Raw genomic sequence first — 27,985 nt, forward strand, 5'->3', positions numbered from 1 at the left:
TCGGAGCAAACAGGCCTTGGCAAAGGCAAGCCAGGCAGAAGTTGAAAGATGCTTAACACTCGGACCAGCAAGGTCAGAGCGGGTGCTCCTTTTCACAGGAGCTTGGGTAGGTCTGGAGCAACCAGACCTGCTGTGTAAATCTTCGGGTTCGTTGCCAAGATGGCCGCTGACCACGTGGCTAGTGGCCGGGATGGCGCGTCGAGTGGCACAATGCAAAAGGGCCCCACACAGATCGTGGCGAGGCTGGAGGGCTGATCTTTAGTGCAAGGGCTGCTCGGTGGTGGGGGTTCTCAGTCCCCAAAGCACAACGCCGAGAATGCCTCAGAAGCTGCGCTGTCAGCTTTTCGAGTGTCTTCCAAGAGGTCCGGTCCCACGTCACTCGGTGCCTCCACGGGTCCCTTCTTTGCAGGGACTGTGGATCGGGCTCTGAGAGGTCTGGGAGTTTGGTTCTTGTCGGGCTCTGGGCTCGGGCTCCGGAGGGAGGCGGCGGCAAAGCAGACGTCGAGTTGCTGGTTGGTACCTGTGTTCACAGGGTGGCCACTCCTAGGCCACAAGGGAGATTCTCTTCAGTCTTCTGTGCAGCAGAATGTCGAAGTCCAGTCTTCTTCTTCGTGTAAAGTTGATTCAGGATGATCTGCTGTGCAATGGCACTGCTCCCACTCTTATTCCCAATCTGAGGGGTGGATCACCTACTAGGTCCCTCCTCTGGGAGGAACCAGGAAGGGGGGCGGTTACACCCCCTTTCCTTTGTCCAGTTCCGCGCCAGGCCAGGGTCTGGAAAGTCCCAGGACCGGTTTGGACTGGCCTATGCACGGGGACACCTTGTGTGCCCCGGGCATGTCTGATTCTATTCAGCCCTGTCCTACCCAATACACAAAATCCTGTCTGGGGTGGTGCTCGCACCTCCCAAGGCAGGAAACCCTTTGTCCAGGCCACCATCTGCCGAGTTTCGGTCAGCAGCAGGAGGCCAGACTCGTGTCTGTGGTGGCAGCATCCATTTTGTGATGCTGAGGCTCTGTTTAACTTTAACCGGGGTTAAGGCTACACACATGTCGTGTCCCTCTAGAAGGGTGGAATGCTATCCCCGTCGCCAGAACTGGCGAGGGGATAGTATTCCAATTCGTATGACACCTTACTCGACATGTTTTGATAAAGCCAAACCAAAGATAGCATTTAACCGCGAGGATTATAATGCACTTAAGAGTATATGGTATGGCAATATCCCGGAACAGCTTAGGGAGTGGTTCCCGACAGCTGCAGACAGGCTCAGCTCATGCTAGAGCACCATCTCACATATTTCCAAGCACTCTGCCTCCAGGATTGATGAGGCCTTCCATAGGAGTGGCTGATAGGAACATATGTGTCCAGTTTAGGGTTAGGCACAGACATACTGTACCTAAGTAAGGGGTGGTTACACCGACTTACCCCAGCTGAGTGATCAGCCAGTTGTGTCAAATATGGAGGCCAGGCCAGGGGTGGCACAATACATGCTGCAGCCCCTGGTAGGCCTTGGTTACACCTATGCCCTGGGTACCTAGGGTGCACTAATACAGGGGCTCATAAGGTGAACCAGTTCCAATTCGTAATGCACCTAAAGTGCATTGGCAGTAATTTAGAGAGAGAATAGCAGGCTGTGGGTCTGATTAGCAGGCCCACAGCCACATTAAGTCAGAAACCAGTGAAGCAAAAAGCAAACATTTGGGGTGACCATAGGATAGCAGACCCTACTCTCCTACACAGGATCAAGACTGAGTTGCATATGGGTGAGCTGAAATGTAGGTGGCGTGATGGGTAAACATTGTGGCTTGTGATGTGGCCCAAGAGATTGTCAGTGGCTAAGATTAATTTAGGCATTCCACTTATCACCTTGTTTTTGATTCCCTAAGTGTGATGAGTATGCTCAGGTTCACCCCCACATCATGCACCCTCAGCCATACAGTAGCCTGAATAATTAGACTAAGAAGTGTTTAGAAGGGGAGTGTTTGGGAAGAGTAGCCATATCAGTGGGTTGGCTTAGCCATATCTAGCCCCCCATGGGCGAGTATCTCCATTTTATATTTTGAAAGAATTGTGCTTTCTGGGACAAGAATATACACACTTTGGAGAAAATTGTAAACCTGAGAGTGTCAACCTGCACTCCACTGGTCAAGGGTGCCCCCCTGATTGACACCCAGAAACACGGAATAACTATGGAAGAGTTGCCAAGCAACTGAGATCTACTTACTGAAATACCAAGGAGAAGAAGGACTGCCCTGTTGGAACCCTGATCTACACTCAACAGACTGCACTCTGAAGTGTTGCATCTGCTTCACAAGTATTCTGAATTGGACTCCCTGAAAGCTCCAGGTTACGCAGCCCATCTGCTTCCTCTCTAGCAAGAAGTCCCCATATTGGAGTGCGTCCAATGGACCTTTAAGAATTTGGCCAAGTGCATTGTGGGATTGTAGTTTAAATATCCTAAGCAGCATCTCAGAGCTTTTATACCTTTATATTGTATTGAACACTTTAAGCCCACAAGAGGAATTTCAGGAAGAATTTCCAAAAGTGTTGAGAAGTTTGTGGAAAAAGCTCAATAAGGTTACTGACTCATCGACAAGAGTTAAGCAGCCAATGTCAAACCACTAACAGGCCTAGATTTCAGATTCATACAATTCAAAGGAACACCTTCCTGCACAAAAACAATCCCCTGAGACATGTTTCTATTTCAATGCTTGCTGTGCTACAAAATGCAGGACACATAAAAAGAGAAAAAAACAAGTAGAAACACAAATATCTCTCCTTGTTATTCTTCCCCGTAGCAATGCAAGCCATTTTGAAGCATTTCCAGGTCTACCAGAATGGTAAATCTGCTGAGAGTGTACCAAATTCCATGGGTGTTGGTGGGAACGTCCGCTCTCTACCAATTTCTCTCTGGGGCAGAGTACAGCAATACAGCAGTTTGCGCTAAATTGCATCATTCTAGATATATATCAACCCATGCAAGGTGGCCCTGCATGGCTTGATAACTCTAACTTAAGAGTTGCACCGCTCTAGTTCCATCGTGCATTGTGCAAGGGCGATGCCACTGTTTAATAATAATAATTTTGTATTTGACCACAGGATAAACTACACAGTATTCCTACACATACCCTCAGTGTGGCTTACCAGTGGCCATGTTGAATGATGTTAGTAAGAGGGTGAACCTACTGGTCTGGGGTAACATACCAGGAAAAATGAAAAGAAAAAATATAAAAGACAGGAGTTCTGTAAGATAAATGTTTACCCAGATAGGACTGACAGCTGTTATTCCTTGTGGCAAACCCTGAGCACATGTTTAACTCACCCCATCAAGAAACATATCTTCTCTAACCTGCACACTTGCCAATTTAAATTATGAAGGCCATATTTATGTACTAGTAATGCAGCACAGAGCTGCACAGAAAGTCAATTTACTATGCTGCACTGCATTACAGGGAAAGAGCAGGAATGCGCCCTATTTTACACAATACGGTGCATTCGAGTCGTTTCCACAGCACTGGCACACACAATGGGCTGCCTAGCAAGGGCACCAATGTTGCGTGTATGATTGTTCCTGTGCACATACCTGTACAAAAACAATCCCTTGAGGCATTTCCATCTATATTTGTATGCTATATAATGCAGCACACATAGAAAGAGGAAGTAGCAAAGAGAAATGAAGATATTTCTCCTTGTTACACTTCACCTGGCAAATTTCCAGGTATTCCACAATTAGGAGCATGAGAGGGAATTACCAATCAGGTCCCTCTCCACGCATAACACCAATATATATAAAAGACCTGATTGTACTAGGACACAAAAACTTTTTCAAGGATCCTAGGGACAATATAATACTTCTGCCCAAACGCTGGCTTCTGAGAAATGCCAATAGCGGCCGGACGGGGGTGTCCAATTTTCAATGTTTGTCAGTCTACCACCCCCGTAATTCCTCATGTAAGCATCACCAATGGAGCTGCTGGTAGGTACTCACCAGTTTGCTCACGTTTTTCATTGGTAGTGACTTTCATGACTATGAAGAAATTAAATTAGTGTCAAACTTATGCTTGAGAGGTGAAGAAAAAGAGAAGATCAAAAATGATATGTGAAAGGATGCACAAAGAGTGCTTGTGTCATTCTATACCAACTGAACCCCTAGCAAATAAGCATACTTCATTGGATGCTGCGAGCACACTCAGATTAAAAAAGAACGGTATGTTTCAGACCATTTCAAGTAGGAAAGGCCAACATGTTTCATTTCCAATATCTTGCTGCTATTTCATCTGGGTTTGGGGCCAGTCTTCACTTCACTGGTACTTCAAACTGAGCCTATGGTGATTGACAAACAGCAAAAAGAAGAAAGATGTCAACCTGTGGGTATATCCAACACTTGTGGGTCAATAAGTTAGTACTCATTTGTACATATTTTCCTTCATATGTGGAATCGTATGCCTACCCTCCATTAATTTATTCTGCTCGGTAATTTTGTATATATACCAACTACGGGCATATCTTTATTATGCTTAAATTTATAAATTTTTTGATGGCCACCACTGGACATCTCAAGGACTCACACCTCATGTCATCCAATTCATGGTGCTTCGACTATGTAAAATAGTCTAGTTGCTCCAATCCGTGGGTCACTGAAGACTCAATGCCCCGCATCTACAATACCGCATCTACAGCCTGATTCATCAAGCTGATTTGCGTTCGCAAAGGGCCAGATTCTGAGAATCTGGCCCTTTGCGAGTGCGATTTTTGCATTTGGGATTCATCATCCCAAATGCAAAAATCGCTAATAGCGATTTCGCAAATTTGCGGTGAATTACATTTAAGGAATCTCTATTTGAGATTCCTTAAATGCAATTAATCATCCATTTTAAAATTGCGAATTCGCAATTTCGGCCCGCTATTTACCGCAAGGTCAAACCTCGTGGTAAATAGCAAAAATGCTTTTAAAAGCATTTTTCTAAGTTGCATGTTGCACACACACATGTCCTTTGGACATGTGTGTGCGCAACACCTGTACAAATTTTCATTTAAGGGGTGCTACAGGGTGTCCTTTGGACACCCCTGGCACCCTTTAAATCGCTATCTTATTTGCGATTAGCTAATTGCTAATCGCAAATAAGAAATACTCCCCATTCATTCCTATGGGCCTTTTGGCCCATAGGAATGCATGGGGAGTTATTCCTTATTTGCGATTAGCAATTTTCTAATCGCAAATAAGGAATATGTAGGAATCGCATTTTTTTTGCGATTCCTACATGAATCCCGTTTTGCGAGCCTGTAATAGCGATTCCTTATGAATCGCTATTAAAGACTCGCAAAACGGGTCTTTCATGAATGAGGCTGCTAGTGAGTGTCAAAGCAGCCGGGCACTATCACCGCCCTTTAGCACGCACACATACTCTTACCACATAGCAGCGCAAGACTAACTTGCACTCCACTCAGTCAACCATTGCGTTCATGTGTTCCTTCAAGAGCGTGAACTGGAAGGGCCTCCAAGACTCTGCCTAGTGACCTCAAAACAACACCATCCATTCCGCGAGTCATTAGTCAGCCCCATGTTGGAATGGTATCTTGCATGTGTATTTGAATGTAGAAATTTTCTTCATAGTGTGTTCACAATTTTCCTCAAATAAAAGACTTATGACAATTCTGTGAGAAATCATTACTGTGAATGCCTCAAGTGTCCTGATCATAAAGTACCATCATATTTGGAACATTGTAAATCAAATGTAAAGAGTATATGCATAGTATTATCACAATGATTCTTCCTAATGGGATCCTCAAATAAGAAACGTGTGAAATTTCTGTGGTAAGACCCTACCATCAATGCATCAATCATCCTAAAAATACCATCCTAGAGCTCTTACCCTCAGTAAGAAGTCGACAAACTGCCAGGAAGGCCAAATGATGGACACCCAGCAGGAGCAACTGAGAAGGAAGAATCTAACAGTATTGGGTGTACTTGAAGGAGTCGAGGGGGGACCCTCCAAAGTTTGGTATTGAGCTGTTTTAAGGGCCTGGCATTGGGAGAATTACATTGAGAGCCCACAGGCTCCGCTTTAAGCAACAACCTCGTCAATTGCATGAAGGGGGCAAACCAAGGGCTATGTTGCCGTTCTTCGGGAGCTTGGGTTGGGTTGATCGGGAAATAGTGGGCCCTAATTCAGAGTCCAGCAAATAGAATCTTGTATCATTTACGGAGTCATTAAGATCCTTGCTTTCAATGGTACTACTAAGGTGGAGTTTGGCAGGAATCTTGCTAAATAATGAAATGGCAGATTAAAAAAGATGGAGTCTCAGAGGGCTCAAAGTTTCAAGTAAGGTTATGATGGGTAGGAATTTATAAATTCAATATAGGGATGATAAGGTATCACAAGCCTCACTCAATGTATGTGGGTTGAATGATAGAGCCAAGATACATTGGGTGGCATCAGTATTGAGGCTGTGGAAGTTTGATATTAATTGTCTCCAGGAGATCCACAGTCCTGGGGGCCGGAGACATTTATTTTTAGATCGTGGACTGGACCTCCAGGGTGCACACACCAAGGGGTAGCTTCTAGAGGAGTAGATATACTTGGCATACAGTCCAGTTGTATAGTATTTAGGAAATTTTCAGATAAAATGGGTAGGTGAGTAATTATAGATATTGAGATTGGTGGTGGTTTGTTTTGTGTTCCATCTATGAAGCTGAAACGGATGAGGATGACATGTTGGATTATTTGAATGTCGAACTCTCAAAATGTCCGTCTTTATTAATAATGTGTGAGGATTTTAATATGCACTTAGAAGTAGATAAAATATTGGACCCCACCCAGGGGGAAGGCTAGGTTATTTAGGGCACATAGTTGGCTGGTTGAAAATCATGGGGTCGATGATATGTGGTTGAAAATCGTGGGCCCCGTCCCAGGATATACTTTTTTTCTTACCTGCATAGCAAATTAGTTAGACTAGATTATTTTGTATATGCAAGGCACTTAGCAACCAAACTACAATTGAGAAAACCGAAGGGTACCCTCTGATCACAAACCTTTGATCATAAAGGTCCCGAAGAAGGGGGTGCACAAACCAAGAGCCAAATGGACTTTCAACAGGAAACTCTTGTGTAATGAGGAATATTTAGAACAAATGCGACATTTGGTGGCTCAATTCTTGGAGCGTAACTGGGGTTCAACTAAAGACACAGTGGTCTGGGACACAATAGGAGCAGGCATATGGGGGAAACCTTGGGTTCTACATTATATCAGGAAAGGAGGACTCGAGACTCTCTTAAAGAGTTCTCTTTTCTTGAAGAGTTCCAGATTCATGCAATATCCCATAATACTTGCAATCCTGAAATCCAGCCGAAAAAGCAGTAAAATAATACAGTTTTTGAGCCAGCAAACTGCTGCTAAATTTCAAACACAAAAAATAAAGTGCTACGAATATGTGGAGAATGTGGGTCGCCTCTTGTCCCTATCAACAAGGCAAAGGGAGGTGGTCAAAGGATTGAGGCGCTCGAGGATGAGGATGGTGTGAAACATGTAATACTCTCTGAAATAGTGAACATCTTTAAAAAAATTGAGAAACTATATACAGAGGATGGGCAGTCTATGATCAGGAATTATGTTATGATAGTATGCTCAATCGAAGGGGTCGGGCTTAATTCCGAAGATCAGGCTATTCTAGAGCAACCCATCTCTTCAGAAGAAGTGGCCAGAGCAATAGGCTCATTAGCCACCCGGAAGGGTATGGGGCCAGACATTTTCCCCTGGAGTTATATAACTCATTACTAAAATAACTTATTGAGGATATGTTGGTGGTGTTTCAAAAAGCACAGGTAGGCCAGACACCATTGTCATGGAGGAAACACACATATTGTTGTTTAAAAAAAATAATAATAACCCTTATTAGATCCAGGATCCAGGATAACTAATCAATTTTGACGCTAAGCTCTATTCTGAAATTCCAGCAACCCATATAGGCAAGGTAATTGCTAAATTAGTTTACCTCAGGCAGCATGGGTCATGGTACAGTAGATCATATTAAAAGAGAGATTAAACTGCTTCACATTACCAAAGCCACCTGTGGAAAAATAGATTTGAGTTTATTGGTGTCCTGTCTTTTTCTATGGGCAGTGTTTTGAAAATATGGTTTTGGCCCAGGATACATCAGAGCCATCAAATCATTGTGGTATGGGGTTAAATCCGAAGAAATTCCCATTTCAATGGGAGCAAGGCAAGGCTGTCCATATTCACCACTACTCTTTGCATTGTACATCAACCCCTTGAATTTGGTATAGTAGGGCAAGCGGATATAAAGTATTAGCATACGCAGATGATATAGTGATAATTACAACAAACCCACAACAGGCATTGGTTTAGAATGAGGGAACAACAAGGACATTCAGGCTCTCCTCTGGTATAAGTTAAATCAGAGGAAAGCACAAGTCGTCTGTACTAGTAATATTGGGGACTTTGACCCACGGGAAGTGAGCGAGGTTACTTACTTGAGGAAAAATATCTCTTCAGCAGTGGGAGATATAATAGAAGTAAATTTGAACCCTATGTTACATTCATTAGAACAATATCTTGGAAGACTTAATGACCTCTTCCTGCCACTGGTGGGAAGGAGGAACATAATAAAAATAACTGTCCAGTCTAAATTGCTATATTTCTTTATTAAATCAATCAATAAATCATGGCATTTGTAAAGCGCACTACATACCGGCGAGGATCTTAAAGCACTAAGGGGGGATCTGCTACTGTTCGAAGAGCCAGGTCTTTAGAGCTATTCTCTTAGAATTCAACCATAGGTGATTAATAAGTTAGAAAGTGTATGTTATGGCTTTCTTTGGAGATTTTAAAATATAAGAAGAGCTTCTAAATTCATGACCCCACCGAAGAATTGGGGTAGCTGGGGGGTCCCAAATATACAATGTACTATTGAGCATGTATATTACAAAATATGTGAATTTTGATTACTGGAAATACACACTTGCACAGTGCAGCAGAGTCCCCTTTGATTTATGAACTTATAGCGGAGAAGGGTGCTAAAGGACTATTGCTATACAATTTGGAAACGAGCAATTACAAAAAAAGAAAAATTTGAGATCCTGCTAGGGGCTTTTAGACTATGGAGACAATGTAAAAATAAAATAAAACTATCCAAATATAATTACTACATGCCACTTTGGAGGACACTCACCATACCTGCAATATTCCATGACCTAATAGTAAGGAATTGGTGGCTAAAAGGAATGCCATGCTTTGGAGGTCTCTTCTCTGTAGAAAATAGGAGCTCATTTTGGGGATTTTAAGAGAAATTTGGGATTACCACTCAATAGTTTTTTTAATATTTTCAGATTCAGGACTTCTTGAGTAGGCAGAGGAAGACCTCTGGACCAATGATTCAGATATCTATATTTGAGGCAATTGGTGAAAGAGCTAAGATTGGATCTATTTATGATTTATAGATGCAAAACCCGACGACCTAGAATCTCAGAATGATAAATAGGGAGGTAGGTTGGTGACAGATGACCCATTATTGCAAGAATCCTTAGACTTTGGGGACAAGGTATTATTAAAAGCAGGTCTAAAGAACCAACATGTTAAAATTTAGTTTGATCTGTATTTTACACCAGAATTTTTCAATGGGGCAGGAGAGTTGACAATCAATGTCCTCGATGTGGGGATTAGGGGGCTGAGATTGTTCACGTTTTTTCTTTGCCCAAAATGAGGTCCTCTTTTTTACGACATGGGTACATTTTTTGAATATATTATTGGAGGCCAAATAACAATTAATTCTGCATTGGTTTTTCTAAGAGTTTTAGAGGACTTAATGAGTTGGCATAAAAAGAGGGCTATATGTTATTTATTGCTATGGCAGTGGCATGAATGTGCATTGCTATAGGCTGGCTCATCCCAGAACCCCCCACTTTCTATGAGTAGAGATTTAGGCAATCGACAGCTTAGAAACAAAGTTGTATGAGTGCAATGGATAAAAGGCTCAGAAAAGGGGTACTTGGATATGGCGGTCGGTCTCTTGTTAGTTAAACTATGACGATCTGCACTCTCTGATAACGAAGTTCTAACAGCAAAATATTCAATCTGGTTATTTATTATGCTAATGGAAATGTAGTTCACTTACATCATAAGCCTAATCTTTTAATCTACCCTCATGCCAAACCTAAGCCTCTCTTTTAAACCTTTAATATGCCTTTGAACCATTAGGTATCACACAAGTACAATATCTCAGATTCATATTGTGGTTGTTTCAAGTTCTGTCTTGTATGGCCAATTAGCACAGTTCATATTTTTCAGGGATTTGTGTCTATTTGCAGAATAGTTTAGTTGCTGTATTTGTTACGCGACTCAATGATGAATGTTGTCAGGCTGCTGGGCCTCTGTTGTATGCTCCTTTTATGGTCATTATAAATGCAAATTAAAAAAGAGGACTGAAACTGCTGTCTATGACCTGGGAGGAGCATGAAGGGCTGGACGTGTCCCCTCTGTTATCCTGGACAAAGTAGTGGTCTCAAAGGCTCTACTGGGTGACCTACTATTTAGCTATAAGGCTACAAATAGCTACAAGGTCAAACCTCTGATTGGGTTGAATCCTGTTGGTGTATCCGACCAGTGCTCCATTGCAGTCTGCTCTGTGCCATAGCTGCCAGGGGAATGAGCTCAGAATAATTTACTGAATGTTAGTGTTTACTGTGATTGATTGTGATCATTCCTCCAGAAGGGTAGTAGCCCACACCAAATAATAATCCAATTTCCTTCCAGGCCACATTGCGTTCCCATATGTTATAATTATCATATTTTTAGAATGCATCGTTATTCATTCCAATGTGATGATGAAATCTAATTGAATATAATCACAATATATAGCTGAATTATGATATATAAGTACTTGTTTATTAATTATAAATGTGAGTTCAATCAATGTTGAAAATGTAATGTATAGAATAATATATTGTTATTATGATTATGATTATGATTATGATTATTATTATTATTATTATTATTATTATTATTATTATTATTATTATTATTATTATCATTATTATTATTATTATTATTATCATTATTATTATTATTATTATTATTATCATCATCATCATTATCATCATCATCATTATCATTAAAAGTTCCACAGAATGAACTTTAGTAGAAGGTTAGTGGGGATTTTTCTGCTAATTGTTTATATTACAGCATTCAACAATAACAGTATAAAGCGAAGGGTGTAATGGGTTAGAGAGGAGCTATGTACCGAAAGATGGAGACAGGCCATGCCGAATCCTATCATCTACTTGTGCTTGAGGCTAACGAGGCTTATCCATCCATGAAGGCAGGCAAGAATAGCAGATTATGCTATTACTAGAAAGTTTGCCTCATTGTTTAAAACATGTGTGAGGGTGTTTGGTGCAAATATTATGTCAGATTGCGAAACATGAAAAGGGTGGCGGACATGCATGAAAGGGGGCCCTGACAGGGCGAGTTTGTACCTGGTGGTGCTTGGGGGAGACAGAGATTACTAAATGAGAAGGAAGAAATGATATGCAGAGTACACTTCACTATTACAATTAGATTATTGTTTTCTTTAGGTAAAAATGCACCTTTAAAAATAAAACCATGACAAATATTTATACAAATAGAAGTATAAACACACGAGGTCAGAGTTGCTCAATGAAATACAGACATTTTATAATTCCAGCAAAAATGTCAATGCAGAGGATTCAAAGACAGGGAGTGAGTGAACTCCCCCTTGCAGATTCCCTCTGTGAGTGCCTGTTGTAAGAAACAACATTCACACTTATGACAACTCTACAAATGTGCCTTTTCTCTGTAAAAGTTGCACAAGGGCACCAACAATAGTAGCTCCTCTAGCATAACAGTTAGTTATGTATCTGAAAATCTGGGGTTCCTTTTTTTGGACATGGGGTAGATAAAAAATAAAATTTTACAAATACTTAGATTACTGGAAAGAACGAAAAAGAAAACAATAAAGTAGTATTACAAGGCATCAAATACACCCTATTTCTTGCAGCTTACAAAAGAGAAAGGTACAAGTTCATGGTATGAAAGGAAGTGTTACTTAAAGTGTGGTCTGATGGTGTTATTACTTTGTCCATTCATCTCAAGTGTGTGAATTACAAGTCCATTTGAAGACGCGTGGATTGAACCCTCCATCACAGAGGATGGATTGGCAAAATGGCAAAATAGAAGTCAGGCCCATAGATACCAACTAATAGGCCATTGTAAAATGTATAAACAATACATAGGTTGTCTGCAGGAAAGGAAAGGTACAGGGTGGAGGGATGGGTAACAAGGGTGGTTGTACAGAGGAAAGGAAGGGTGAGAGGAGGGAATACAGTAGGATGGATTGTTCTTGCTTTTGCAGTTGTTTTGTTCATAGACACTCTTTTAAATATTTAATAAAACATATTGAATCCAAAAATGAGTCTGCAGAAGTGAATGATTGCACCCCATTACTTAGTGTACTACAAAATATTGAAACACATGAGTAGAATTACTATTATTACACATTTCAATAGTGCGTTTTACAGCTATATTTAAATATAAAATGCGCATTTGGAATTCATAGATAGTGGAAATAATGCTATATCCTTTCCTCTAATGGGAAATATCCGCTGGATAGCTGAACCATCTATTTATGAGAATTAATTGACACACACACACAGAGCTATAGCATTGTAGAACAAAACACACAAGATTTTATTGTAATATGTAATACATCTTTTCACCTGCAAAATGGAATCAAATGAAAGATCAAATCAACACTCTTTCCAGTTGTTATTGATTGAGCCACAATCCATTTTACTTTGCATTAAAGAACAAGGGGATATTGACTGAAACAGAACCTGGCAGAGCCAGGGAAAGTGGTCCCAGCAAAAGCAGTGAGGAGAGGCAGAGAGCAGAGCACCACTGGTGTCAGAAGCATTAGGGTCAACAAAGGAGAAGAAAGAAGAAACTTCATTCAGTTGAGGAACAAACTATTAATTTCCTCTTTGTAGACATTATGTCTATCAATTATGATTCATATGTACATGAAACTGGTATTTCTTTTCGAGCATTAACAAGTATCACACTACTGTAATCTATCACATCATACAATTGATTAACCCTCCTAGGAAACACCTGCAGCTCCTCAATGACATAGTGAGCATCATCCAGCGCTTTCCTTACAAAACTCTCATCCATACATAGATGAGGAAACTTAAAGCTCCGATTCATGTAAAAAGTGGTATCGAGGCACGCTATGAGGATTAAATGCCCTCCATTTTTTAACAGTGATGAGGCATTTCTTAAAGCACTGCAGAACCCTTCTTTATTTATCACGTGAGTCTCCAAACAATGAGGCAAAATCAAGCAGTCAGCCTGAGGCAGGACGTGTGGAGACAAGGGGTTAATTTTGCTGATGTCATATTTACGAATGTGCTTGATTTTTCTTTGTAGCACATTTTTCTTCTCAGGCCAAGTATCCCTAAAAAAGAAAAAAAATATATTTGTATTTATTATTGATTAAAACATGTTCTTTTTTCACAAGTTAGCGTGGGAAACGTGTTTTTACTGTATTGTCCTTTAGATAGACATGTGTATTGCCTGTAGAGATTAAATACAGCTCAACGGATATGGATGGAATTTAAAAAGATTATAAATTATGGTTTGCGGATTATTCTTTTGAGTAATTGAATTTAAAAGCACATGTGCACCACATATAGAAATTGTACAAACTAAGTCACAAGGTTGTCACAAAAGATACTGAAAGTAATGTCATTACTTTCAGTATCTTTTGTGACAAACTTGTGACTTAGTTTGTACAATTTCTATATGTGGTGCACCTGTGCTTTTAAATTCAATTATGTCAAAGTACAGTTTGGAACTATCACAGTGATGATGGGTGACTATCGGTGTGCACACAAACCCCTTCCTCAATAATAAAGGGTAAATTATTACTTTGGTTATTTTGGTCAGGTGCATTGGTAAAGAAGGTTCCACCATCCCCTTAGCTTTAATATTCTTTTGAATAGTAGAGGTAAGTATTTTTAAACTTATAAGTCATTTGAACTTAGTAATATCTGTGGCTGCATCAAGTTTTTAGGCTGTTGTCTGATTTATGGGCTTAGATATAGATAAGGTTTTATATTTTTTTCCAACCTTTTACTTCAGTGTTAATAGGTAAGGAAAATTATATAATGATTCTATATATTTTTTATATATTTTGAAAAAATTTACAGAGTACTACCTAGGATGTATTAATAATTAAATATGTAGACATTTAAAAAAAAAAACAATATAACACTCTAGCATAGTGTACTACCAATGTGCTTTCAGTTTGTACATATTCAATCCTCTAGAATATATTTTGTGCAGATTACCATGGAAATACCAAGATGTTTATGTGCTATTTAGAATGTATTAAAAAGATATATTAGTTAAAATACAAAGTACTTCCAAGGTTCTAAAGAGGTACTCTGTAAACCTTTTTAAAGTATATAGAAAAATATAAATGCATGTCCCTACCTATTACCACTTTAATAAAGTTGCAATAGGTAGGGACAACATAAAAGCAAATTGACCTATATATTTGGTGTAACCCAGAACACAGCTAAAGTGTAGTAAAAATAATATGGATGCCTTTGATTTTACAAAGGCAGTCATTATCCGTTCACATAAACGGGTGGGTGGAACTTGCAGAGTTTCACTCTGCAGATTTCGATGGAGTTAAAGAAGAACTCTGACTGATTCTGCTGAGTTCTGCAAATGGGCAGAAATATGCCTGTCGCACTGTTCCTGATAGAATTTAGTGCCAGTTGTGCGAGCAGCGCTGAAACATCTGAGTGAACAGCACTGTGTGGTGTGCATGAGTACCCATCCATTCCAGTTGATTTTGCTGCCGCTCGAGTACAAAATCTTATTGAGCATGAGCAAATCTACTCATAAGGCATCCCTGTGGCAGCCACTAGGGGATGGCTACTCTCATTCTCGTTTCTGGAACCTTAAGGAAAAAATTCTGCCATGCAGTGGTTCAAAGAATTAAAAGAGTTGCCAAATTCTGCCATTTCCGCAGACAAAAGGAAGCATTCCACCCATCCCTAGTCATATACTTCTTTGTCATTGGCATGTACCCCGGTTTACCACAAAGTCACCATGGTGTACCCTGCAGAATATATCACACAATACTTAGTCAGATTACCAAGCAATGCAAGACCACCATGTGTCACTCTGGGTTGCTTGGTAAACCTGGAAAAACACAATTCAGCGCATGGCACTGCCTGGCATTACTCTGCACACCATATTCTACATATCTGCAAAATGTCATGTACATCCGTTCAACCATTTTCACATTACGTCTATTTAAACTAAAATGTATGACATGCCACCCATTCCACTGTACAACACCGCACTCCATGTATGACACACCGCTCTACTCCACTCCATGACAAGTCACTTCACTCTAATAATAATTCCCATTTGTAATGCGCAAACAAATCACCCATTAAGGGTTTGAAGGAGCTGCGGGCCATCGGGGAGGTGAAGTGAGCTATTGCCCAGAGTCATATGATGCAAATCTGAGCTGCCGCTGGTGCTGAGGATTGAACCATGAGCCTCACACTCTGCAGTCAGCCACTCTGGCCACATCACCACACCTTCCCCTCAAACAAACTCTACATCACACTATTTCAATCTACTCTCTGCCATTCCACTGTATGCTATTCAAAACTATGCCACTGCAATCTGTAGTGTGTCACTCTTATCTATTCCACTCAATACTAATCCACTAGACTGTACACCACTCCATTATCTGCTACTCTACTATAAGCCTGTCCACTCTATGCAAATCCACCACATGCTGTTTCACTCTATGCCACTCCAGTGTATGCCAGTCCACTCCACTCTACCCTATTTCATTGTGTGATGCTCCACTCTATGTCACTCTACTCCAGTACAATATTGCACCCTATGCCACCCTACTCCAGTACAATGTATGCCAGTGCTATTTCACTACACTCTAAGCCACTCTATGCTAAGTAAATAAAGCCACAATACCCTACACCACAATACTCTAAGTCACTCTACTGTATGACACAGCAATGTATGCTACAACATGACACTGTACAATACAATACTTTACTTTATGTATGTCTCTGAACTCTACATAACTCAAGTCTATGCCACTGCAGTCTACTGTGTTCGACAATGCAATACTCCACTCCATGACACTTTACACCTCTCCAGTCTACCAAACTCTACTCCACTCTAGGCCACTCCACTGTGCATCACTGTTCTACAGTCTATGTCACTATTTAACACTCTATTACACTCTATGGCACTATGCGCCCCTCAACGACACTCTGAGCAACTCCACTACTATACTGTACACCACTCCACTCAACGCCACTCCATGCCTCTCAACTCTACGACACTCTGTGACAGTTTCTGACACTCAATGACACTGCATGCCAAATCACTCTATGACACAACACATCATTCTATGAAACTTTAGTCCACTCTGTACTATGCCAGACAACTCTACTCCACTCCACAGCACTCTACTTTACAACACAGGACCCCACTCTATGACAAATTACTTTACTCTATGCTATGCTATATGCTATGCTATGGTCCACTGTATGACACTTCACCCTACTCCGAGCCACTCTACAAGACTCTACTCTATGCCGCTCCACTTTATAACATTTTACTCTACTCTATGCAACTCCTCACAATAAAACTTTACTGAACTCTATACCACTGTGAGACACTCTACTATAATATGCCCCTACATAACACTGTCCAACTCTGTATGCCACTCAATGCCACTCTAGGAGATGCTACCCAACTCCTTCTATGCCACTATACCCCAGTTAATCCACTCTCCCTTATGACAAACTACTGTACTCCACTATACTCCACTACTCTACTGGTTGCCACTCCACTGTATGCCACTTCATGCCACTCCACTCTATGACACTATATACCACTCCACTCTATGAACTACAACACTTTCCAGCACTCTACAACCTGCTACTCAACTCTAGGACACTCCATTCCATGGTATTCCACTGTACGCCATTCCACTCTGCACCACTTCACTCTTTGCCATTGTACTCAGCGCTATTCCACTGTAAGTCATCCACTCTACCTAACTCCACTCCACTCCCCTTTATTCCACTCTATACCACTCTACTCCACTTAACAACACTCTAAGCCAATTCACTCTACTACACATTGCTCCAATCTATAGCACTCCCCTTTCATACATTTGAAATAATAAGTTTGACCATTTTCATTGAATATTACAGCAGTAGGTGGGTGCTGTCTGTGTTTTGGTGGCATGGCTGCATCAGGCAAGCAGAGGTTTCTCAGGAAACCAAAGACTTGGCACTCAGCAAAGATCAGAACACCATATCTCTGAAGTATGGAGTCAGGCAAGTGTGATAAGGCAGGAAGGAAATATAAAGGAAGATCAAGTGTAGGGAATGTAGCCCACCAAGAATACAATAATACAAACAACAATTAAAAAATTCAAACATCAGGTCCAGTGCTCAGGGAATGGACAATAACTCTAATTTAATCTGTATTTTATCCACTTTTATAACCCCACTATTCCACACCCTACACAATCTCAGAGATATGTAAAGTGACAGCATAAGGAGACAGAATCCATCCAAACCTTAAGAGACTTCTCAATGAGCATTATGATGGAAGCTGAGGGTCGTAGAATAAGATTGAATAATATGAAACCGTCAAACCAATATAGACTCCGACTAGAAATAAACACCTACCAGGTGTTGTGGAACATCAAGCTTGTATAGGACATCATTACAGCAAGATCATAATTGGTGCAAAAGGCTATGGCGGTGTCTAGAGGATGCAGTATTTAAAACAGTGGGGCTATGTTCAGTTAACAACCCTCGTCATGGGTTGGTTGACGCTAGTTAAAAGTAGGATAGCTACAGCCCATGCTTTCAAAAGGCATCTAAACTTGGCTCTGTCTTGTCTCAATAGTTTGCCTTCAGGCCTTTCCCTCTTTTCCTACCAGTTGTGACAGATTCTAGAGAGGTCTCCAAATTTATCAGTTTCATAGTATTCTTTATTTTTCCCTTCTATGATAACCAGCATGGATGCAGGCTCAAGCTCTGGTGGATCTCAGTATGCTCACATCCTAGACACTGATGAATCCTTTATCCAAACAGGAGGTGATCCCTGCATTCTCATTGAGACAGAGGGCAATAGAACTGCACCAGGGCAGACCCAAGCATGACACAAACAGACTGTTTCACCCTTCGAGGAGGAGGTGATTCCACACTAGAAGTCCTGGCTTGACAGGCACCTATTCTGTCTCAGGTTACAGACCCTCGGCTGAGAGGCCAGTATCAGGATATGTCCTCTGTACTTGTGGGATGGAGAGTGGAAATAAGGTACCTAACATCCTGATCTGAGTGCCCCCACTCTAAGTAGCCTCAGAAGCCTGGGAAATAGCAGAAACAATTAGGAAACTCCCATCCATGAGTCCTATCCAACCCCTCACTGGCAGTGGATGGCACGGGCCTGGCCTTTGATGCTGACAGATGTTAGTGGCCCCTGCTGGTTGCTGCTCTTCAGTGGGGGACAGATGTCTGATCTACTTAGTTGGCCATGATGATACTGTCTGCCTACTGGGATATATCTGTGAGCAAAGTAACATGCTTCTTGAAGAGGTCGATAGGAGAGGAAAATGGTGAAGTTATATTAAGTTATGTTAAGTTTTGTTCAGTTATGTTATGGTATGTTATCCTCTGGTTATTGTTTGCCATGTACTAAACACACTTTGTAACTTGGTAAAAACTCATTCCAAATCACAAATAGGACCCTTCATGTAAGGGGCATTCCCCCTTTCTTATCATTATCAATGACAAGTATTACTGGTTTATGGCCACAATTCTGGAATCAACATTTTGAAAAGTTACTTAATCTTTAAAGGAGTTGATAAGGCATAAAACAGTGGAATGTTGTTCCATTCGATAGCTTTTCATTTAAAACATGTGTTGAAGTGCCCGTTCCTGTAAAAGATTCTTCTAAATAAGATGTTGTTTTCCAGCAGCAGCACTGGTTCCTGTAAGCAAAGTGGACTGCTTCAGAAAACATCTGCATTTGAAAATTCAAATACAGGGATTTTAAACAATCATCCTCATTTTTGGAGCCTGCACCGAGAGTCGCAAAAGGTACACTGCCTGTATCATCATCATCAAAGTATCTTTATTCGATTCAAATAATCATCAAAGCATTTCAGACAAATCTTGAAAAACATTTCAGTATGAATCCCATCAAGTAGAAATATTAGGTGCAATTTTGACTAAGGAATAATGTGCAAAAAATCATACAAATTAAGATTCCCATTTTGGCACGGTCCTATGAAGCGTTGTTCAGCTTAAAATAATGTGCAAATGCCTACTCAGTTAACCAGTACTGACATTAAAATGAGTTAAAATCATGCTAAAAATAATTAAAACCTTCACTAATAAGCAACAAAAGTATCCTTACTAAATTGCCTTTGTATGAGCTGACCTAGACCAATAATTCATAGTATAAATTAAAAAGACAAGCAGTAAGACAAATCTAGTATATTTACATAAAAATGATATCAGTCTCTTTTTCCTTATATAGCTGGCAACCAATACAAATGCACTATCACTGAATTCGATGGGCTGTGACCGATCTGATTTTAGAATTCCCAGCATCTCTATGTAACTCCTGATATTCAAACTTTTACATAGCGGCTTAATCCAATTTCTTCTAGGCATTACATATGCTGTACAGAAAAATAAAACTTGTGCAATATCTTTGTTTGGCCCTTATAGACATAAGGTACACTTGGAGTCCCTTTCCTTAGTTTGAGACATCGCCCATTTAGCTGTAAAGGCATTTATCTGAAGTATCTTCTATCTAAATTGCAGATAGAGTGTCTTTATTTTTTTTATTTTATAAAGTTTTATATAGCGCAACTTGACCCAAGAGGGTATCAGAGATCTTCACATTTAGGATTTTTGCGTTACAAGTTACATCAGATACAAGAGCATAGAAAGGTACAGTACACAAAAATAATGTTGCAAGAATTCGTAGGAGGGGGAGGGAAGGAGTCAATAGCAGGCAGACGAGGAAGAAGTGTGCCCAAAGTCTGGCTGGGTAAGTGATGGTCAGGGGGAAACCAGGGCCCATTTCTTCAATACCTGTCTAGCAGTGAACATGGGAATCGGTTTTAAGTTTATTTGATTTGATAAGTTACCATAGCGTAGTGACGTAGTAAGGTACAGTAACCAAACAACGAGTTTGAAAGTACTCGAAAGAAAGAACGGGAGGAAGGAGCCATAGCAGGGAGACGAGGAAGAACTGTGCCCAATGTCCGGCTGGGTAGTTGACAGTCGAGGGGAAACCATGACTAATCTTCTCAGTAGCTGTCTAGCAGCTCCACCAGGCATCAGCCATGTTGCTCAGGTCTCAAAAATCAGGATTAAAATAGCTTAGACCCAAAAGTATCAAAGCGCTTTTCATGACATCCTTTTTGTTCCAAATTACATCAGTTATAGGTTACCTAGGTTGCAGGGAGAGCATATAGAGATCTTTGAGGACGAGGTCAGTGGAAATGTAGAGGGGTAAGGGGTAGGGTAACAGGGTTTGGGGTGAGATACGACAGAGAGATGAAGGGAACAATCTGCCCAAAGTATATCCCTCTTACTCATCAATTAACAATAAATTAGCCACAACAAAAATGATGCCAGGTCTTGAGGAGCTGTTTATTGAAGGGTAGGTGGGTTCTGAGATGAAATGTGAAGTGAAATGAAATTTGATGCTTATATAGCGCAAACTGCCACTCCTAACGGAGTATCCTGGCTCTGTAGATGACAAAGAGCAGCTGTATTAGATTAGGACTTAGATTAATGCCAGGCAGCAGGCATCTAATATTCCAAAGATCCTTGTCTTTAGAGCTTTTCTGAACTGCCCTTCCTGCTCCTTTGCTCTAAGTTCCTTTGGCATGCAATTCCAGGCCTTTGCCCCTAGTGATAGAGCTAGTGCTGGCTATAACCAAAGGCATCAGAGCGCTGTACAAGTGGTTCCAAACAGTTACAATTTTGACATCAGTTAAAAAGTTACATCAGTTACTAGTAAAACATTTAATGAAAATAGATGAATCACACATTCAGTTTCATGATGGGTGATGCAAGTGGGAGAGCATCCCTAGCCTCCCTTGTGTAAGCTCGGCCAGCCTGTCCATGTAGTCCGGTGTGGTTGGAGGGGCTTCTCTCTTTACTGCTGACCTGTGGAGTGGGAAGGGGTGGGTGAAGGCCAATTTGGGGGTGGTGGATTGCAGGTAGGTCCAACATATTAAGGTGAGGCATCTGAGGCTGGTTGGAGGTTGGTGAGGTGAAAGGGATTATTAGCATTAGGCAAGGAAGAAAGCAAGAAAACCACTTACTTGGGTATCTTTGAAAGTAAAATACCTGTAGATGCCCTCCCTGACTGATTTGCATATGGCCATGTCTGAACTGGGGTGGCAGAGTGGGCTAAAGAACGTGATGGATTAAACCCAGATCTGTTGACTGGGTGAGAGTGTTTGATTGGTTCAGATGCTCCATCCATCACCACTCCCTTTTGGACCCCTTTGTTCGCCATAAGTGTGGCAGGGTATGCTCAGACGTGAGTCCTTTGTTCACTTTGCCACTGAATTCAAGCAAGCCTGGCTGAAGACAACTGAAATGCCAGAAACCGGTCCTAGGAAGCTTGTTTCCGGTCCAGGGAAGGCATGGCTTGGCAGTTCGGCCTGGACTGTTTCCATGAGGCACAGGGTCAGACTGATTTGCATATGGCCATGTCTGAACTGGGGTGGCAGATTGGGCTAAAGAACAGTGATGGATTAAACCCAGATCTGTTGACTGGGTGAGAGAGTTTGATTGGTTCAAATGCTCCGTCCATCACCACCCCCTTTTGTACCCCTTTGTTCGCCATAAGTTGGCAGGGCATGCTCAGACGTGAGACCCTTGCCTACTTTGCCACTGGGTTCAAGCAAGCCTGGCTGAAGACGGCTGAAATGCCAGAAACCAGTGCTAGGAAGCTGGTTTCCGGTCCAGAGAAGGCATGGTTTGGCAGTTTGGGCTTGACTGTTCCCATGAAGCACAGGGTCAGACTGATTTGCATATGGCCATGTCTGAACTGGGGTGGCAGAGTGGGCTAAAGAACGGTGATGGATTAAACCCAGATCTGTTGACTGGGTGAGAATGTTTGATTGGTTCAGATGCTCCGTCCATCACTACCCCCTTTTGTACCCCTTTGTTCGCAATAAGTTGGCAGGGTATGCTCAGACGTGAGTCCCTTGCTCACTTTGCCACTGGATTCAAGCAAGCCTGGCTGAAGACAGCTGAAATGCCAGAAACCGGTCCTAGGAAGCTTCTTTCCAGTCCAGGGAAGGCATGGCTTGGCAGTTCGGGCTCTACTGTTCCCATGAGTCACAGGGTCAGACTGATTTGCATTTGGCCATGTCTGAAATGGGTTGGCAGAGTGGGCTAAAGAATGGTGATGGATTAAACCCAGATCTGTTGACTGAGTGAGAGTGTTTGATTGGTTCAGATGCTTCATCCATCACCACCTCCTTTTGTACTCTCTCGAGTCAGGCCAGTTCCATTTCAGGTTCAGGCATATGCCCTCCCCCTCGACAATGCCTAGGTCCTAACAGCGGTCCACTCCTACTCATGCCTGCTCAAAATGTCTCCCTAACCCCGGATGCTGTCAGTACAAAACCTCAGGCAGCAGGATAATAAACCTCCCGTGAGATTCTCAACGCGGGGAGGTCAGGTTTCTCATTGTGAGTGGTTGGGTATGCTCACGACTGCTCGCGATGAGAAACTACCAGTCTGCATTGAGAAAGCTGCAGCTCGAGTAAAAATCTACTCAAGCGGCATAAAACTACAGTACTCACTAAGCAAGATGCCGTTTTCAATGATTTCACAGTGCCGGATGCTTGTCCACACTGTGCAAACATTGAAAACGGCATCTTTCACAGTGCGAACAGGGTAGTAGGCAGTTCACGTAGTGCTACCTGTAACTCACATAGTGCGAAGTGCACTTCGCGTAGCTACGCCTAGCGCTACTTCGCAAACTACACTCAGGGTTAGTTATTATTGTCCAAAACGGGCGCTATGTTGGAGTAAGGCTACCCACTCCGTTTGCGGTGCAAACTTACTGTTTTTGCTTGAAGTTATGACGGAGCAGTGAGAGATACGTCATTTCCACCATCTTGGCCGGATCGCACTGGACTGGACACAACACTGCTGAACTCCACAGGTAATGTTGTTAACATTTACAGTGCATGCTTGATCTGCGGGCTGTTACACAGGGTGATGGCAGACCACTCCCTTTGTCGTTCTTTGTTGTCCCTACTGTGTGTGCACAGTTTGCATCTCGTATAGAATATGACCTTTTTGTCCTGGGGGGGTGGTAGCGCTCCATGGTAGCCTGTGTCACTGTTGAGTAGTCTGTTGCTCTATTTAGTGCATGACCTTTGCTGCAGGAGAACAAGGTGCGTTCTGTCCACCTATGCTGCTCAGCAAAACTCACTGTGCCACCATTTTGGATGGGATTCCGGTCACGGATCATGCTGCACGCCAAAGATATAACGCATGGCCAGTGTCATAACATAGATCCCGCTTGACGTTAATTGTAGTGCGATCCCTTGCAGTGGAGGGACGCGCCCCCCACAGAGTATGATCCACTGTCCTTGAGTCAGCAAACGCATTAACAACACCCATTGCCCCTCTCGCATTAACATGCACCAAGGCTCACCTACTTCCCCGAAGCTCAGACCGGATAGGATTTCCCACTTCTGGTCAAATCATGTGGGTTGTGCAGTGCTATTCATACTGCAGATGGCTCCTCCGCCCACTATGTAGATGGTTATGGGTCCGATGTAATTACGCCACCACTTTCCTATACTCGTATCGAGCCGCCATTTTGAGTCAAGCTGCGGAGTCGGATAGCACAGCTTATGAGTGAATTTTACTCCTGTTAGATGCCATAATAGGTGAGTGTGACTGCAGAATTAAAAAATCTAAACATTCCAACAGCAAATTTTGTGCTTTTTGGAAGTCTATGTCTGCCGTCTGAGCATTTTTTTAAATATATTTTTATTGGTATTTACAGGATACACAATGCATCTACTGACTGACATATAATTGCACATTCTTGGTTAAATTATAAATGTTGACTTAAAAACACAAAACAAAGATATAACATATAAGATCAGAACAGAACAGAAAGCGTCTGGTGGTTGCGGTTGGTTTAGACAGAATAGAGCTTTAACCCTAGTAATTATACAGTGATTGTGTCTTTGTTTGGTATGGAGCCCTCCTGATATATTATTCTCTTCTTCCATGATGGATGTAGAGACGCGCTTTGCCTAGGGTGGTTTGAAGGTGTCCATTTGGTTGTCCAGTTTGGACCACATCGCTCTAGAGAGGCGTCTACCTGGCGTGTTTCTGAGGGTGGTCATGTCTGCCCCTCTTAGGAAGATCACCCAGCTGAGCCAGCTTTTGAAGGTGGCCTGGGAGGTGTCCTTCCGGTTTGTCAAAATATTTTTTGTTGCCGACGTGAGGAGAAAGTCACAGAGGTTCTTATCTTCTGGGCTCGTAGTTTCCTGTGAGATATGTGCTGTCACTATAGTGGCGAATGACTCCGTAAGGGTGCAGCCTAGTGTTTTGTTAGTAAAATCTAGCACCTGTTTCCAAACTTTTTTCACTTTAGAGCAGCTGAAGATGTGGTGTTCTAGGTCTCCTTTCCCTGATCCGCAGTTCCAGCAGGCGTCATTGTCTTTTAGACCTACAGATGTCAGGTATGCCGGCGTCCAGTAGGCTTGGTGTAGTATCCAGAATTTGGTTTGTGCGAGTACTGGAGATATCATGTTCTTGGTTGGGGAAGCCCATAAGTATTTCCTGTACAGACAGTTTAGTCTCAGTTTGGCTTTCCCAGTAGGCCACTTTCTTATCGTTGAGTTTAGACATGGCTGGTCAGAGTAGTTTGTACAGCAGTGAGACTTGGTGGCTCATCTTGTTTAAGTTCTCCATGAGCTGAAAGATCAAGGGGGTTTGTCTGTGTAGTTTTGATTTCGTTTGGGCTGTTTATATGGCTAGGAAGTTGTAGAGTTCCATGTCTGGTAGGTTGTGTTCTCTTTGCAGGTTGTGGAAGGTGTGTGGTGTTCCTTCTTGTTCTAGTTGTGTTGGGAAATGAATCCCTCTCGTTTTCCATGTACACATGTCTAAGGTTTTACCTCTGTACTTGATTTTGTTGTTCTCCCATAGTGTCTCCCACTGTGAGTTTTTGATGCTGACCTCTAGGTTGGGGTCTATCTTCAGTAGTGCTTGTTTTGTGAACTTTAGGATCAGGTTGTTGTTGAGTGATTTTTTGTTTGCCGTGAGTAGTGTTAGTGGGGTGGTGTTGTTTAGCATGGCTTTCTCTATGGCTAACCACGTTTGCGTGTACTTTTGTCCTGGTATCAACCAATGTATTCCTTGTCTGGCTATAAATGCTATTTGGAAAGTTTTCTGGTCTGCTAGGTTGAGTCCGCCCATTTTTTCCCCAGTCTAAGCTTGCGGAGGCCTATCCTCGCTTTTTTACCCTTCCATATGAATTTGTTGATCATAAGGTCTAGTCTTTTGTGGAAGTCTTCTGTCATGGGCAGGGGGGCATGTCCGCTAGGTAATTGACTATGGGTGTTGACATCATTTTGATGGTGTCTATGCGGCCCCACCATGTGATGTACTTGGGTGACCATGAGTCTGGTAGGTCTTTTACCTTTCTCAGCGGGAGTGACTCGTTCATTTCCAGAGTGCCGCTTAGGCTTCTTTTGAAATGGATGCCCAGGTATTTGAATGCCTTTGGCTGCCAAGCTAGTCCAATGTTCCCTATTGGGTTTCTGGTCGTGTGCACATTGAGTGGCATGCAGTCTGATTTGTCCTTATTGAGTTTATGGCCTGCGTGATTGGTGTATGTTTCTATTGTGTTCATGAGTGCTGGTAAGGATTCGGATGGGTCGTTTGTCAGGATTAGAAGGTCGTCTGCATAGGCTGCAATCTTGGCTGTTGTGTTGTTTATTGTTATTCCTGTTATGTTTCTGTTTGCCAGGACTAGAACGGTCTCAGACCACTCTGCATTAGCCTTCATCTGTCAGGTAGACACAATGACCAGAGTACCCGCAAGGGGCGTTTCAACAACATAACCATAGCAAAGAAAGAGGACAAAGATACAATTGAGGGCGCAATCAAAAACTACATCACGGAACACGACACAGTAGATGCGAATCCTAAATGCCTGTGGGAGGCCCTGATAGCAAACATAAGAGGGAACCTGATCGAAATTAAGGCCAGAAGAGACAAAGAAGTAAAGTCACAGCTGAACAATTTAGAAAGAGACATCAAAGTACTAGAAGCAAAACACATAGAGGACACCACAAACTCAGACCTCCACCTAACGCTCACAAGCATGAAATATGAGTACAATAGAATCCTCTGCGAGAGAGCAGGTATGTGGATCAAGAAGTACAAACAAATCAACCTGTTCGAGGCCAACAAGGCAGGGAAAATACAGGCGTCATACCTCAAGCGCAAGCAAAGACAGCACTCCATAGCAAGTATCACAGACAAGCAGAACAAAAGACACACAAGCTACTCAGAAATACTACAAACCTTCAGAGGACAACAACATAGATGAAACTGGCACTACAGACTACCTAAAAAGACTCAACCTACCCAAGCTACTTGATGAAGATGCGAGAAAACTAGGCCAAGTCTTCAAGGAATCCGAAATAGCAAACACCAACAATGCACTAAAAGATAACAAAGTACTGGGACCAGATGGCTATACAGTACCCTTCTACAAAAAGTTAAAAAAACTTCTAGGCCCAGTCCTGACTAAAGCATTCAATCATTGCACAGAAGAAGGCACAGTAACATAAACAATGTCACAAGCCCATATTATAGTCATGCCGAAAGAAGGCAAGGATCCACAATGGCCCAAAAACTACTGCTCAATATCGCTAATCAACCTTGATTGCAAGCTATATGCGAAAGTACTAGCCACCAGACCTAACAAAATACTACCCCAGCTAATCGGAAACTCACAAGTGGGGTACATGAAAACCCGAATGTCGAACGACAACACCAGACTCCTATGTCAGGTGATCGAACATTGCTCTAACTCAACCCAGCCGTTGCCATCACGTTAGACGCCGAAAAAGGGTTTGAAAAGTGCATGCAAGAGTACAACGTAGGGAGCGAGTATACGAAGAACATCATGGCGCTATATTAAAAAATCAACCGCAAAAATTGCCATAAATGGGGGTTCATCCGCCCCGTTCGAACTCGAGGGAGGCACAAGACAGGCGTGCCCACTATCCCCGCTACTATTCTTGTGAGCACTAGAACCTCTGAGCCGATGTGAATTTCAACCAGCAGATTTGCACTATCTCACAACTCGCCATGCCCCTTTTGTGACTTTCCTAGTTGAGGTTCAATTTCATAAAAAAATGGCTCCAAGCTTGGGGTCATTTTAAAAGACAAAATTTGAGTATTAAGTCCAGAGATGCGTAGCTTAAAGTGACTTTGTGCAAAATAAAATTCCAATAGCTGTGCTTTATTTTGGTCTTTGATTCTCTCATCAGCAGGCCGTGGCTTACCAAAACCAACTCACACCAAATTCAAGGAGCCAACCAAGGAAAAATAACATGAACATCCAGTTCCAATAGCTCGCTCAAGGTCTGCCTGTAAGTTTCTAATTCCACAGTAGTCCAGATTCTAACCCAATATTCTGTCCCTAGCAGCCGGACTGCCTCCTTGCGCCTCTGCTCCCTGATTTAGTTCCTGTATTATGATTCCTGTATTATGACTTAATTGTGTTTCTTTTGCCTTTCTGCCTAATGATTTAGCTCCTGTATTTTGTCTTATTGTGTTTCT

At 42.0% G+C, this 27,985-nt stretch overlaps 1 protein-coding gene across 1 annotated transcript in view; it reads right to left on the reverse strand.

Annotated features, from left to right (window-relative positions):
- Positions 1-12,693: 12,693 nt before the first annotated feature.
- LOC147718240 (nicotinamide N-methyltransferase-like) overlaps positions 12,694-27,985 on the reverse strand; it is a 147,957-nt gene continuing 132,665 nt past the window's right edge. The window contains exon 3 of the mRNA XM_086966653.1: positions 12,694-13,491. Coding sequence (XP_086822779.1) covers positions 13,038-13,491 — 454 coding nt within the window. The 3' untranslated portion in view covers positions 12,694-13,037. The remainder of the gene's footprint in view (positions 13,492-27,985) is intronic.

This window comes from Lissotriton vulgaris, chromosome 4_1 (genome assembly GCF_964263255.1).
Source record: "Lissotriton vulgaris chromosome 4_1, aLisVul1.2, whole genome shotgun sequence".
NCBI classification, from domain to species: domain Eukaryota; kingdom Metazoa; phylum Chordata; class Amphibia; order Caudata; family Salamandridae; genus Lissotriton; species Lissotriton vulgaris.